Below are 16,731 nucleotides of genomic sequence, written 5' to 3' on the forward strand. Positions count from 1 at the left end.
ATGCATTAAATCTCCTGGTAGACCACATTGCCTCCAACATAATTTCGATTGGGTCGGCCAAATTTTATGCAAACGGGTCGGGGTGAGGTATAATCTATTAATTAGTTTCACCATCATATCCGAATGGTTCACACATATGGACATTCGGAATGTATTAACAAACACTTTTTTTCATTGCTCCTTAGTAAGTGAAATATCAAGATTTACTTCCCATTGTAATTGGATTCTGGTCTTAGTTTCCGAAGGGGGAGAGAAGAGGCATTTGTACCAAAAAGTAATACCAAACCTTTTTGGGCCCTTTGTTTATCTCGCATAAATTAAGGCTGGGGCACGGGACATCCCCGATCCCTGTCTTGAGATGGAGGAAAACCAGTGTCTAATCTGTAAATATTTGTAGAATTCTTGGGCGGGGAGATGGAATTTATCACGTATTTCAGTAAAAGAGAGTAGAGTCTGATGTTCAAATAAATCTGAAAATAATTTGGCCCCATTTCCTATCCACAAGGTTTAGTCCCAGAATGAGTTTAGCTATAGCTGCTAGTGAAATATTCATAGTAGGGACCGTGATATTCTGGCTGTTGTCAATATACCTATTCCACATTTCCAAAGAGCCTTTAGTTATTTTTGGAAGGAGAGCGGGTGTCGGGCGCCATAATTTAGGGACCCAAATCAGATCTCCTAAGGGAAACCTAGAATTCAATGCTCTCTCTAAGTCAACCCAAGGTTTCTGGTTTGCAGGTAAGGACCAATCTCTAATTTGGGATAATAAACAAGCAGTATGATATTTATGTAAGTCTGGCAATGCTAGACCGCCTTGTTGTTTAGGTAAGCACATCCTAGAACTTGCTATACGAGGGGGTTTACATTTCCATACATAACTTGTCAAAATCGACTGCAGTTTAACAAACAATGGTGTCGGGATGTTAGCCGGAATAGTTCTAAACAAATACATCATTTTTGGTAACACCGACATCTTAAAGGCCGCCATCCTCCCCAGCCAGGAGACCTCGCAGCAGGCCAACGATCTGGTTAATGTAAGGAGCTGCTGAATCAAAGCCATAAAATTAAGGTTTATTGTACTATCTAGATTCAAGGTAATCTGTATACCTAAATATGGGAGAGCTATTGTTTTCCAGGAAGTTCTTCTTGAGAAGCCCTATCCTCAGAGGAGGGATATTTACGGGGAGGGCTTCTGATTTGGTTGAGTTTAATTTATAGTAAGAAGCACGACTTTATGCATCAAATAAATTATGTAGAACTGGCAGTGAGGTCTCCGGGTCATTTACAAATAATAAGACGTCGTCAGCAAATAAATATAATTTATGTATCGTGTTCTTAATGCTAATACCTGGGAATAGAGGTGAGGATCTAACAGCTATCGCAAGGGGTTCCATTGCCAGGACAAAGATCAGAGGCGATAGCGGGCATCCCTGTCTCGTACTATTTGAGATCTGGAAACTATCTGCACAAAACCATTACTAAACACCTTAGCTGATGGGTTAGAGTATAGTGCAGAGATAGCTGACAAGAATTTACCCTGAAATCCGAACCAGAGAAGGACCCTCTCCATGTATCCTCAATTTAATCTATCGAAAGCCTTCTCAGCGTCTAGAGAGAGAGAGCCAGTAATTCCGACTGAGAATTGGACACCCATTCTAAAATGTTAAGCACCCTTCTTGTATTATCTGAGGCCTGACGCCCCAGAACAAATCCCACTTGATCTGGGTGAGTCAGATCTGGGAGAAGTCCATTGAGTCTATTCACTATCAATTTAGCATAGATTTTAATGTCTGAGTTTAGGAGGGCTATTGGTCTATAGTTGAGACCCGAAGTAGGGTCCCTCCCCGACTTAGGCATGGTAACTAGCTGAGACTCCAACATCTCAGGTGGGAATGATCCTTGAGATGTGCCCTCATTAAACAATTGCTCAAGTAACGGAAGGAACTTCTCCTGAAATGTCACATAAAAGCCATTTATATAACCATCCGGCCCTGGAGCCTTATCCGACGGAAGATTCTTAATAACTTTCTGGATTTCATCTCAGGACCAGGGTGCAGACAGGGCAACCCCTGTCACTGAGTCAATTGTCGGGATATGCAGACTGTGCAGGAACCCCTCTATGTCTGCAGAGCTTGGCTGGTGTATAGAGCTATCGTCCTTCAAGTTGTATAGTTTACAGTAGTACTGAGCAAACAAGTTGGCAATGTCCCTTGGATTAGACACTTTTTTTCCTGTATTATCTAACAAATATTTAATTCTATTCTGGGCCCGTTGGCCTCTAAGTTTCCTAGTCAAAAACTTCCCCGCTTGGTTCCCTGACACATAGAATCTTTGTCGGAGTCTAGTTAATGCTAATTGGGTCTTAGATAGTAACATTTTCTGGAGTTGAGCTCGAACTAGGGCTATTTCTTTTTTCAACTTTTTAGAGGGACAGGTTTTATTCTGGGAATCTAATCTATGCAACTTTACCTCAAGTTCTTTTTGTAAGTACGCATTGGCCCTTATTTGTTGAGATTTTAAACAAAATGATATTTGGGAATTTGGCACAATTGTAAAGAAAAATCTTAGCGCAATAATTACATAAATAAAACTACATAATTTAGAGAACTAGAAAGTCACTTGGTAAATGGCTAAAGGAAAAAATTAAATAGTGGACATGGATGAGTAATAAAAAAATGCTTTAGTATATTTTCATTACACATAGCAGCTCTTTAATAATACACCTAGTTCATTACAATAAGAAATATTTTGGAGGAGAATTTCCTACACAACCATGATACATTGCATAGATTTTTCTAGACAGTACTGCTAAACTCTAGTCCCACAAAATTGGGGGCAACTCAAGATAGCCTAAATTTTAGAACATCCAATGCAACAGTGACTGAAAGACCCTAAATGTAGACACATCTGTTTGTGTTGTCCAGGATATTTTGTAATAAATACTATTTGCTTTAATATGCTTATCAGTGCAACCAGTGGATAGAAGTAATGCTAATCAAATTAATAAAGTAAATTTTCTGATAAAACTACATTAATACTTAAGAAGAGTTTAACTGAGTATGCACAAAGTAAATGTACCTCCTACTCAGGGATGCAGCTACCGATTATAGGGCCTCATAGCAAAATTCTGAAGAAATCTGTATCTGCACACCATGAGGATTTTATACTGGTCAGAAGGACCCTGGTCTGCTCTTCGAGCATATATGGGGGTTGGTGCATGTGCGGTAGAGCCTCATTTAGGCTTTTACTTCCATCCTTTTACCTCCCACTACACATACATCAACCACAACTCGGGGCCCGCAGAGCCTTAAGTCATTCTTACAGCTCTATATTTGCATCACCAGCATATTATCAGGCCCTATAACGGTAGTTCAGTGGCACCCCTGCTCCTACAATCTGCAATGTAATTGCTTTCACATGTATCTAATTTGACTGGTTCCAATATACTTACTTAAGACCATTATTGGGTATTCGGTAATAGATTGTTTGATAAACAAGTGATGCTATCAGCCCCTGTCAATAATACCTGTATGCATGGTGAGACATGATGTAATTGCTGCAAAATTGGTGAGTTCTGACATCATTACCTCAACATTTATTAGGAAAGCTTCAACATATGGAATAATGCCCCCCCCTTGTAAATTATTACAGATATTAGAAGTTTTCTTGGAGATCTATGACCTTTATATGGTCGGGTAACTTCTCAGTGACTTCTAATATACACAGTAGGGTGTACACTATTCCATATATTATTGTAGAAGCATAATCAGTTTTATCAGGATTTAAATAGCATTATTTATGGTTGACATTACTAATTGATACATACACACAAATATTTGTGAAACACATGCATATTTAAATATATGTCATAATAGTCACTAACATTTGTAATTGTTAATGAATCTTTACTTCCAGATATTCTTCATTTTTCTTTAGACGCAAGGACATATATGTCATACAGTAAGTCAATAATTGGTTGTGTGCGGTTATATCCACAGTACCCACATGGCCTTGTATTTCCATCAAGCTTTGCCAGTGGAAGCTAAATCAAGATGGGAACACAAGACTTTCTTGCTGGTAGTATATGGTTAAGGAGACCACGTACCATACATCATGGAACTACAGTACCCTATAAAATAAGAAACATATTATCCAAGCAAGATTCAGGGCACGGACAATATATGTGATTTGACTAAACATTAACCATATACTATGCAGTATTTTACATGTCTGTATTAATATATATATATATATATATATATATATATATATATATATATATATATATATATATATATATTCATCTTATACATATATAGGGGATTGTCCAGTCAATGCACATTACCAGTGAACGAACATTTTCAATTTTAATGCATTCAAATTCAGTACAATATACAATCTATGTAAGTTGATCAGTTTTATTAAGGAAGTCACATTATTTATTCACTGGACTTATGTGTTCATTTGCTGGCTTTGGCCATTCAATCACTGGTATCTTCTGTATCTCTCCTGTCTTTTGTTTGTACAATTCTAACTATTACTTCAATTTTTAAGGCCAAAAATGATTTTAAAAGTAAACATAGTAGTGACAGTGATACATGTCTGAATATAGTTTCCATGTTGTATTTTCCACATACATCATCCTCTCAAACAAAATTCCCCAAAATGTTTTTTTTTTTATCTATCTATCTATCTATCTATCTATCTATCTATCTATCTATCTATCTATCTATCTATCTATCTATATAGTATAAGATGGAAAAGTGGAATTTTAGGCACCCCCTCAATTAAAGGCATTATGGATATTGTTTTTCCTATACAAAAATTGGTTAATCTCAGTATTTTCCCACAAATACTATTATTTGATATAAGTTACTCCCTATTCACAGGAGTTTTTGAGAGATAATTTTGGAATTCTGAAATGGTCCATTTCCAAAATCCATTTACTAATATTACACATAGATATTGCAATTGCTACCCTTTTGATTCAAATTGCTTTAACCTTTACAGATTTCTTTTTATGTACTACTGAATCACTATTTTACACACCTGGGGCCTGATTCATTTGGCAAGAATTTGAGTAAGTTTTCTGAAATTTAAAGTTGATATTTGGGTGCTACATGAAAAAGTTTTTAACTTATGTGCAAAATAATAAATTAATTTACACCCCTTTCACTGCAACCTGGTTTTGTCCAGAAAACTTAAGTAAGAAAACATACTCAAGTTCCTAAATGTATTAGGCCCTTGCATTGTATATATAGTAGAGATTGTCAGCAGTAGCACTATTACTTTGAGCAATATTTAATTGTTATGCTGCACAAGGACCATAATCTCAGTATCGACAGCCCTGGTACATCTTTCAGCAAACAATGTTTATTAAAAGCCCAGCTTGCAGGATGTGTAGGTCATCCTATAATTTCAACAATGTTTAAACAGGAAATGTATATACAGCTAACAAGGGAATTAATTGTAGATCAAAAATTTAATTTCAACATTGTTTTAGTTTTGTTCCAAAAATGACATTTAATACCATACCCACTTTAAGTATAAAAGTGCTCAGTTTAACATCCTGCCTGTTAAAAGGTGCTTAGTTTAATTGTTCTTTTAATAAATTACAATGTACCTGCTCAGGGCCATCTTAGCAACATTATGGGCCCCCGGGCAAAGCAGTGCACCGGGGCCCCTAATAAATATATAAATATATATATATATATATATATATATATATATATATATATATATGTGTGTGTGTGTGTGTGTGTAAAAAAGAAGTGATTATATATAAATATATATATATATATATATATATAAAACATCACTTTTTTTTACATATATACATGGGCCCCCTTAACTTACCTTTCAATCTCCTAAGTCCGATCCCCTTCCCTTCTTTTTTTCTTTAGTCCTCCGTGCTGTGCTCCCAGTGAATGTCCGGTGTGATGACGTCATCACGCCCGACATTCACTGAGAGCACAGCACGGAAGAGGGGTCCCGGGAGGGAGCCGGATCTTCACCTGACCTAGACGGTGACCGCAAAATGTAAGGTTTTTTTTGGGAGGGGAAAGGAGGTTATACAGGATTTTTTTATTTTCATTGCCTTTGGTCCCCTTTCCCGCTGGGCCCCCGGGCACCTGCCCATCGTGCCCAGTCGGAAAGACGGCCCTGTACCTATTGAAGTAACAATGAATCACAGTCTTACATTATAATAGATTGTGAAGCAATGGATATGTGACCAGATTAACAGTTTGCATTTTGCTGTCTGAACCATTTGTTCTTTTAATACTTCATACTCATTTATATTTAGAACTGTCTACCCCAGTGTTGGCTAGCCTATGACACTCCAGGTGTTGTGAAACTCCAAGTCCCAGCATGCTTTGCCAATATATAGCAGCTTATTGCTGGAAGGGTATTCTGGGACTTGTAGTTTTACAACACCTAGAGTGTCATGGGTTAGCCAACACTGGTATACCCTCTCAATTCCCCACCCTAACTTCAGGAGCCACAAGCAAGAAAAGGAAGGTGATAGATTTAGAGGCATTGGGTCCTGCACTGTAGTTTGTAAAAAGAAAAATGATAATGGAATTGTAGAAGTTATTTTTTTTGCACACACCATAAATTAATGTATAAATTGGAGATGCTCAGCGGTTCCCCGAGAACCGAACACACTTGAACTTAGCAGATCCGAGTACCGTACCAAGCCGCCTCGGTACTTTCGCGCTCCCTCGAAATTGAAAACGAGGCAAAACGTCATTGTTACGTCATCGGATCTCGGATCTCGCAAGCTTTGGATTCTATAAGTACCGCCCTTCACGGCGATCCAGCGCCATTTCACAGAAGGACACAGAAGGGGTAGCACAGTTATTGGCAGTCTCTACTGCAGTTGGGCAGCGTCATAGATAGAAAAAGGGGAGGGGTAGCAGTGTTCTTCAAAGTCTCCAGTGATATTCAGGAGAGCTCCATTGCTTCATTGCTAATTGTCATTGCTGAAATAGAAATAATAGGTCTGGCACCCTGGATTGATCTGTGTCTGATAAAAGCATGTATCCCGGGGAGGGGGGGTCAGCGATGTCACCATGTATTGGCTGTAGATTTATCAAGGAATGGGTGGAGTGATCAAATGAACCATAACTGATTTCATGATCTAAGGACAATTCCATTTTGTACCACTTTTATTTACTAACACTGCTGTGTGGCAATGTGTCCTAGATGTGCTAGGAACTGCCGTGTGTTTGTGTCACTTAGCATCCAGCCAGGTCGCTGCAGTCTTTGTTTGAAAATGTATGAAATTAATATTGTGACCTGTGAGGTGGTCAAAATTGACTGCAAATGACTTGAAATGAGTGTTATTGAAGTTAATAATAATGTAGAGGGGAAAAAAGCAAAAATATATGATTTTAGCAAAGAAAATCGGGATTTTAGGAAAAAAAATCGGGACCCAAACCCAAATCACAAAGTTAATCCAGATCCAAAACCAAAACCAGAACACGGGGGTCAGTGAACAGCTCTAGTATAAATTCACAAGCTATACTTCATAATGTGTATACAGAAATAAAATACTGTTACTATAACAATTACATCACTATTATTAGTAGTATTTAAATTAGTATTATTGTAGATTTGTAAGGAGCCACAGTGCTCTGCAGCGCTGTACAGTAGAGAAAACAAGACATACATAAAACAAGGACATATATAAAACACGGACATACAAGGCAGACAAAATAAATGCAGACATGAAAAGAAAAGGTAGAGGATCCTGCTCATTAGAGAGCTTACATGCTAAGTGGAAAAGGGCACAGCTGAAACAAAAGGAGCGAGTATGGCTTAGAGTGGAGATTGGAACAACTGTGAAGGTGTTTTAGTATGAATAGTATCATCAGGTAAGCTTTAAAAAAGACATGGGTTTTTAGAGAACATCTAAAAATTTGAAGGCTGTGGGAAAGCCAGATTAGGCGTGGGGAGGAATTCCATAAGTGGGAAGAGGCACGGGAGAAGTCTAGAGACGAGAGAAGGCACAGGTCAGAGTTAAGCTGGGTACACACTACACTGTTTTCATCCAATAATCGGCTCAAACAGCCGACATACGACCGCTCGCTCAAAAGTCAGGTCAGTGTGTGCAGTGACACGATGGTCGAAAGCCTGCCCAAATGGACGATTATCGCCTCATTTGGTTGGTCGTACCATTTAATATTTTCGGTCCAATCTCGTTTCCGCTGTGTAGTGTGTATAAACTTCCGACCGATCCACACTAGTGAGTACGAAATTACAGTCATTGCTCACAACAACATGGCTGTAAAAAGTCACTAAAGGGACATCCGCTCTTCCCTTTATCGTCCTAAACAAGGCTAGTGTGTATGCAGTCCATGGACCGAGCGATCGGATCATCGATCGCATGTGAAATCTCTCTGCATAAAAAGTTGGTTGAAATTTCTGTAGTGTGTACCCAGCTTTGGATCTAAGAGTGTGAAAGGGAGAGTATTTTGATATGAGATTTGAGATGTATGAAGGGATGGTGGTGTTGATGGCTCTGTAGGTAAGGTTGAGTAATTTGAATTGGATTCTGGAGGACACAGGGAGCCAGTGTAGGGATTTGCAAAGTAGTGCAGCAGATGTGGAGAAGGTGAGAGAGGAAGATCAGTCTTGCCGCTGCATTTAGGATGGATTGAAGTGTGGATATATGGGTGTCGGGAATGCCAGATAGCAGGAGGTTGCAGTAGCCAAGATGTGAGATGATGAGAGAATGGATAACAGTTTTGGTAGAATGTTGAGTAAGAATAGGGCGTATTCTGGCAATGTTTTTAAGGTGAAATTGAAAGGACTGGGAGAGAGTCTGGATGTGAGGAATAAAACAGAGGACAGGGATAAGAGCAGCAGGCTTTGGAGAAATTGTGGCTTTATTAACAGTGAGGGAGATTTGAGGGCAGGTAGTGATTCTGGTAGGAGGGAAGATAATAAGCTTTGCTTTGGATATGTTGAGCTTTAGGTAGCATTGGGACATCAATGTGGAGATAGCTGAAAGACTTTTGTTTACACAAGATAGTACAGAAGGGGAGAGGTCAGGTAAAGAGATATAGATTTGGGTCATCAGCGTAGAAGTGGTACTGGAGGCTGATGAGTGAATTAGTGCCCCTAGAGAAGAGATGTACAATGAAAAAGTAAATGGCCAAAAACAGAGCCTTGTGGGACCCCAACAGATAATGGGAGTGGAGGGAAGGACGTGTCAGAAGTAGAAACACTTAAAGAGAGGTTCGATAGGTAGGAAATGAACCAGGACATACCTGTGTCACGAAGGCCAGTGGAGTGAAGGGTATGTAGGAGAAGAGGGTGATCAACAGTATCAAAAGCAGCAGAGAGGTCCAGGAGAATTAGTATGGAGAAATGAACCTTAGACTTTGACTTTGCAGTAAGTAGAACATCAATCAGTTTTGTGTGAGCATTTTCAGTGGAATGTTGGGGACGGAAGCCTGACTGTAAAGAGTGGAGAATGGAGTGAGAAGAGAAGTGAGGCTAGCGTTTGTACACTTATCGCTCAAGTAATTTAGAGGCAAAAGGGAGGAGAGAAATAAGGTGATAGTTGGAGAGAGAGGCTGGATCGAGAGATGGTTTCTTTAGATTTGGTGTGATGAGCGAATGTTTAAAACAGGATGGAAATGTGCCAGTGGAGAGAGACAGGTTGAAGAGGTGAGCTAGAGGTGGGCATGCAGTAGAGGAGAGGGAGCAGAGAAGTTGGGAAGGAATAAAGTCGAAGGGACAGGTTGTGTGGTAAGATGACGATATGAGTGTAGAGACTTCGTCTTCAGTTACTGGAGAGAATGAATTAAGGTGGATTGGGGAGTATAGGTAGGTAAAGGTGGGTAGAGTGGGTGGATTCTGGTATGAGGAAATATGGGCTGTGAGGGAGGAAGGGGAAGGAGGTGCAGGTGGGCAGAGAAGTGAGTTGAAGGTGGCAAAGAGGCAACATAGGTTAGAAGACTGGGTGGATATTAGAGATTTAAAGAATGTTTTTTTGGCAATTGAAAGGACAGTGCTGTAAAATGAAAGGATGAATTTATAATGAAGGAAATCAGGATAGGAACTAGATTTCCTCTGGTGGTGCTCTGCAGTGCCGGAGCACTTTTGTAGGTAGTAGGTCTTTGGTGTGCCATGGTTGGGGTTTGGATCATCAGAGACTGTATGTGGTAGCTGGAGCTACATTGTCTAGGGCTGAAGTGAGTGTTTTGTTGTAGAAAGAGGCTGCAGGATTAGGGCAGAACAATGCAGATATTGGAGAAAAATTGTTATTTTAGTGAAAATGAGAAGTGGATTTGATTAACGTTACTTAGATGTCATTGTATATGTACTGATTTGGGTGCAGAGGGGCAGGAGGTAAGGTATGGCTGAAAGAAACGAGGTTGTGGTTGGAGAGTGAGAATGTTAAGTTGGTGAAATTAGAGATAGAGCAGTAGCGGGAGAAGACAAGGTCAAGGGAGTGTCCATCACAGTGAGTGGGAGATGAGGTCCATTGGAAAAGACCAAAGGAGGAAGTAAGTGGAAGAACTTTAGTGGTAGAAGAGACAGTGGGATTAGCAATGGTAAAGTTGAAATCACCTAGTATGAGAGTAGATGCACACAGTGCACAGTGTTAAGTGCGTATTGTGGCTAACCAATAACGATTGTCGTATCTCGATTTGTGTTTCCAACGCACAAAGATTTATTCTCTTTAAGTAGCAAAATATATTCAAGCGAAATAATAATAAGTACAGCCGTTACTTATCGCAGGTGCTCTGGATCCAGTGTGCAGTCATTCAGTCCTGAAATCTGGGGACAAGATGTCTGAACACTAGATGAGAAGCTGCTGCTTATATGCACACAGAAATACAGTAATACAATGGAGATGGTATAGCTTGCTTCTATTGGTCCAGGTTTCAGGAAGGTCCAAGGGGTTGTCAATCATTGGCTAGTTCATCCTAAAGAATCCAAAGGAGGGGGTCATCTCTCCAGGGGTATGCTCTGCTCTTCCCGCCAAGATTCCTTAGTCTTTAGTAGTTCATAATTCCCTATCATTCATAACTTGTGTATGCACTCTGCGATTCTTTCGCAGAGTGAACCAAACAGTAGCAAATGTAAAGAGGTTTATTATGATACCACACATGATATGATTCCTTCAACCTGTTCCATATATTTCACTAATGTGCATATAACTTATATTATAACACATAAATACTACTATTTTTCGACATAAATGACTATGTGTTGCAACTAGCATTAATGTGTATTAATTTACAAGTATGCGTGTTTCTGCGAATGTATGTAAAAGGCTAAATACTGCTGCTGCCACGTGTTGCAGTTGCGTACGCCCTTTTACGCTGTAGCGTGCCCTTTTACGCCGTAGCGTACCGTACGCATCTTTTCAGACAAAGACAACGAAGTTTGCTCGATTTTAATTGAAATGACTTTATCCAATTTGCTGACTTCGACAGCTCCACCCTTTGATAGTGTAATAAACTATCACCCAATCACCGTTTCAAGTTCAGGATTATACAATACTTCTTCACAGACCATGATCTCGGTATCTGCTACCACCCTTTCAGTCTCTTTCTCAGTGTTACTCCTATGAGACCATTTTCCACACTTCAACACAGTAGGAACACATTTGACAAATAAATCAATTGCTAAGATGACACCCAGTATAAGGAGAAGGAGCTTACCTACACTAGCAACCATTTCTTGTACCCACTCCCCCAGACCAGAGAACCATTTCACAGGGTTCAACCACGAGAACCAACCTGCCACCTTTTCCCCGACCTCATATAACGAAGAATTATGGTTCTTTCGAAATTCCCATTTCAGTTGCAAAATTTCATCCAACTTCCGGTCTATAACCTCTTTAGGGTCATCCGTATTATTGGTGATGTACGTGCAACATTTGACACCGAACTGGGTGGCCAGTGTCACACAGTACCTACCAGTAATAGAGGTGAGATAATTTAGTACCAGTCTAAGTTGCACCAAATCCTTTTTGTACGCTTGTAGCTCCCTTCCAGTATAACTGAAAGTGTCATCATACATCTCAGTGATATTATCTATTAATTTAGCTAGATCTTGGATATATTTAAAGTTTAATGTTCACCGAGCGGTCCTGGTGAGATCTAGTGCAACCATAACTTGAAAACCAGCAGTTTCACTAATCAATTTTGTAGCTATGGGTTCCTCACCAGGAATCATATTTCTCTTGCCACGGTGTTCATACTGTGTGTGTATGTATGGTGGTGATGTAGTCTTGTGAATACCAACCATTTCTTCATGAGTAATAGTCATGATTTCAGGAACCAGTTTAGCTAAGAAACACAAGCCCTTGGAACTCGGAGTCACCCAGGAATAAGCTTTCCTTCCACAAACAAAATACACATCATCAGGGAGAACATAAGGAACAGTATGCCCATTAATTATATCACACAGAGTTTTGATAAAACTACCCATGCCTAGTGTCTCCATTTGCTCTAGACACGTGTCGGCATGGATGACATTCTTACAATTTATCTATAGAGACTTTTCCAATGGCTACTTTCTTATGTTTGGTTATACGCCCTAGTTTGTGACTTCCATCAACATTCCTGCCTATTGGTGACCTTGTGAGTCTCCCTCTAAAATGAGTGTGGCGAGCCATTGTCTGATCTGATAGGTCAGCCTCCCAATTCTCCAGGCGCTTTGCATGAGATATATTTAGGCACAGCAAAGATCTGCCTACGGAGTATTGTCGAAGCGTCAGACTAGGGGACCTAGTGTTATTGTACCTCCCGTCTATGGGCCTCCCACCCCTCAATTCGAGTACTTCAGATATGTTTAGAGGGAATGGCACTAGTCCTATATTATGCTGCCCTTGCGGCACGTGAGAGCACACCCAACACTCGGTTTGGTTTAGCACCTTACCCACCAGGGAGTGATAATCCTCCAAAGGATGCCCGTCTATATACAGAGTACTGGGGGACTGGCATCGTTGGATGCATCTCTCTTCAACTAGGGAGTCGCAGAACTTGCAGATACAATACTCATCAGACAATAGCCCCTCACACTGCCTCTGAGTTCCTGAGCTAGCAGATCTTTTCATAACCCCCGGACCAAGCTTGATAATGGGCTGCTCTGAGTATTCTAATAACTTTTCCTCTGCCTCCTTCTCATCCGCATCACTACCAGAACTCTCCTCCGTTCTCCATCCTCCTTCACAAAAATAGAATGTCCTAATAAGAGTAAAAACAAGGAAAATCCTGGAACAAAAGAAAAACAAAAACCGCCACTCCATCGCTGGAAAGATCGTTCTGGGGCAACGTCTCTGGTTCAGGTGTCTCGACTGCAGGCTTCAGGTCTCCCGGAACAGACTCACAAGTGACAGATCTATGTCGTCGGTCTCAGTTTTATCTTGCACTTTCTCCGGATTATGGACTCTCCTGCAGTGGGTGGAATGGACCCAAGTGTCTCTCTCTGCAACCTTCAGTGATGTAGTACTGGTCAGCAGCACTTGGTACGGGCCTTCCCAACGGTCTGTTAAACAACCTGAATGTAAGAAATTGCGGATCATAACATAGTCTCCAGGTTCAACATCATGACAGTTCGTTTCTGGTATACCAGGTGACAGCCTTTTTAGTTTTTGTTGTTGTTGTTTTAGCTGTCTACTCATTCTTATAAGATATTGTACAGTCACTTCATTATTACACTTCAAATCGTCTTGTGGACTCACGATCAAATGAGGTTGTCGTCCGAACAGTATCTCAAAGGGGGACAGATTAAGAGGAGGTCTAGGAGTGGTCCGAATGCTATGGAGGACCAATGGCAAAGCCTCAGGCCATGCCAACCCAGTTTCAGCCATTACCTTACCAAGCTTGTTCTTTATAGTACCATTTACTCTCTCCACCTTACCACTGGCTCGTGGTCGGTAAGGGATGTGAAGTCTGCTACCAATTCCCATGAGTTTACACATATTTTGGAAGATATCACCAGTAAAGTGGGTACCCCTATCACTTTCAATGATTCTAGGGATACCGAACCTACATACAAAGTCTTGTACAATTTTCTTTGCAGTGAACACAGCAGTATTAGTGGCTGCCGGATATGCTTCTACCCAACCGGAAAACACATTGATACACCCTAACACATACTTTAGATTCCTGCACGGTGGTAGTTGGATATAGTCAATTTGTATTACCTGAAAAGGTCCGTCTGTAGGAGGGATGTGGGATGGCTCAGTTGGAATAGTTTTCCTAATATTTTTCCTCAAACAAGTAAGACATGACATTGCCTTCTTACCAGCCTGAGAGGAAAATCCAGGAGCACACCAGTATGCTCTCACCAGTTTGCACATTCCTTCTTTACCCAGGTGAGTCAGACCGTGTGCTACTTCTGCCAGGCTTGGATAGTATGTTCGGGGAGCTACAGGCTTACCTTGTCCATCCCTCCAGAGTCCTGAGAACTCTTGACCACATCCCTTCGCCTTCCAGACCGCCTTTTCCTGCAGGGAACACAAATCTAGCATTTCAATTAATTTCTGCATGTCTAATGTCTGAAAAACCATCATAGTCTTGGTTGATACAGTCATAGATTGCCCTGCTGCCCATTTAGCAGCTTCGTCTGCCCTGTTATTACCCAATGACACTGGGTCTTCTTCAAAGGTATGGGCTTTGCACTTTATGACGGCTACCATTCTGGGTAACTGTATCGCTGTCAGGAGTCCTTTTATGTGTTGTGAGTGTGCCACTGGCGTACCTGCTGCTGTCGTAAAGTTTCTAAGATGCCAAAGGGCCCCAAAATCGTGCACTACCCCGAAGGCGTACCTAGAGTCAGTATATATATTGGCTGATTTACCCTCTGCCAATTCACACGCTCTCCTTAGTGCTACTAGTTCCGCCAACTGGGCTGAGTGAGGTGGGCCAAGGGGTTCAGCTTCTACCACATCCTGATCGTCTACCACAGCGTAACCAGTACATAGCTCTCCCGTCTCTGTCTGTCTATGACAACTCCCGTCTGTATAAAACGTAAAATCTACATTTTCTAAGGGGGTGTCACGTATGTCGGGCCTTGCAGTAAAGGTCTGATTCAGGTGTTCCATACAGTCATGCGTGTCAGTTTTCTTGCCTAACTCATCATCAACCAGGGTCTCCTCACCTCCCACCCTTTGTGTCTCTCGAGACACATATGGAAGGTATGTAGCTGGATTTAAGGTGCTACATCGTTTGATGGTGATGTTTGAGGGTGCCATCAGGGCTAGTTCCCACTTTGTGAATCTAGCTGAAGAAACATGTCTGGTTTGGGCTGAATTTAACAGAGCTGATACAGCATGGGGTGTATAGACAGTTGAATTATGTCCTAATACTACGTCCTCGCTCTTACTTACCAGAAGAGCAGTTGCTGCTACACTTCTGAGACATGTTGGGAGTGATCTTGCCACATTGTCTAATTGTGCACTGTAGTATGCTACCGGTCTGCTAGCGTCACCATGTTTCTGTGCGAGGACACCTGCTGCACAACCATCAGCTTCCGTACAGAATAGCTCAAAAGGCTTTTCATAATCAGGTATTCCCAATGCAGGTGCTCTAGTCAGACTATCTTTAAAATTAATGAACGCTTGCTCTGACTCTTCTGTGTGTACAACACGTTCTGGTTTTGAGGAAGAGACTAGCTCCTGCAATGGTAATGCCAGAATAGAAAAACCTGGGATCCAGGATCTACAGTATCCACACATCCCCAGGAAAGTACGAATCTGCTTCTGGCTCTGCGGCAGAGTCATGTGTTGTATGGCCTCAATCCTGTCGGTTGTCAGGTGTCTTAGCCCCTTAGTGAGGCAGTGTCCTAAGTATTTGACCTTAGTCTGACATGGCTGTAATTTATCCTTTGCCACCTTGTGCCCTGTTTGTGAAAGATGAAGCAACAACAATTTAGTATCATGTAAACATGACATAAAAGAATCAGAGCACAGCAACAAATCGTCCACATATTGAATTAGAACAGACCCATTGTGGGGTTGAAAGGATTGCAACCAGTCATGTAAGGCTTTGGAGAAAATACTGGGGCTGTCAATGAACCCCTGGGTTAGTCTGGTCCATGTGTATTGCACTCCCCGGTAGGAGAATGCAAAAAGGTATTGGCAGTCAGGGTGAAGAGGGACTGAGAAGAAAGCAGAACATAGATCAATGACAGTAAAGTGACTAGCAGACGGTGGAATCTGCATGAGGATGACAGCTGGATTCGGCACTACGGAGAATTGGCTCTCAACAGCTTTATTAATTCCCCTAATTCCCCTTAAGTCCTGGACTAATCTATAGCCACTCCCCCCACTCTTCTTCACAGGGAAAATGGGACTATTTGTTGTACTGGCTGTACGAATTAAAATCCCTTGTTGTAAAAGCCTCTCAATAACAGGATATACCCCTAGTTCCACCTCCGGTTTTAATGGATACTGTGGGATTTTTGGAGCTATCCTACCACTTTTTAGATTGACCATGACAGGGGCTACATTTGCCATCAGTCCAGTGTCCTGTCCATCTCTGGTCCATAGTGAACCTGGTATTTCCAGCAACATCCACTTTACTTGAGATGGACTTTGTTCTATAACAGGAGAGTGTAACATTAACCTTTGAGGGGTGTCCAGTATATCCTGCACCTCATGTGCGATCTTCTCCGGTATATCTAAGAACACACCATCTGAAGTACAGTATATGACGCATCCCATTTTACATAACAAGTCTCTTCCCAGCAAGTTAGTAG

At 41.1% G+C, this 16,731-nt stretch overlaps 1 protein-coding gene across 3 annotated transcripts in view; it reads left to right on the top strand.

Moving 5' to 3' along the window:
* Positions 1-16,731, top strand: part of PTPRQ (protein tyrosine phosphatase receptor type Q) — a 357,175-nt gene that overhangs the window by 312,495 nt on the left and 27,949 nt on the right. Inside the window, exon 55 of one of the 3 annotated variants that reach the window (XM_075209348.1) lies at positions 3,916-3,960. The exons of the other annotated variants lie outside the window; for them this stretch is intronic. Coding sequence (XP_075065449.1) covers positions 3,916-3,960 — 45 coding nt within the window. The remainder of the gene's footprint in view (positions 1-3,915; positions 3,961-16,731) is intronic. 3 annotated transcript variants of the gene reach the window in all.

This window comes from Mixophyes fleayi, chromosome 4 (assembly GCF_038048845.1).
Source record: "Mixophyes fleayi isolate aMixFle1 chromosome 4, aMixFle1.hap1, whole genome shotgun sequence".
Classification (NCBI taxonomy): domain Eukaryota; kingdom Metazoa; phylum Chordata; class Amphibia; order Anura; family Limnodynastidae; genus Mixophyes; species Mixophyes fleayi.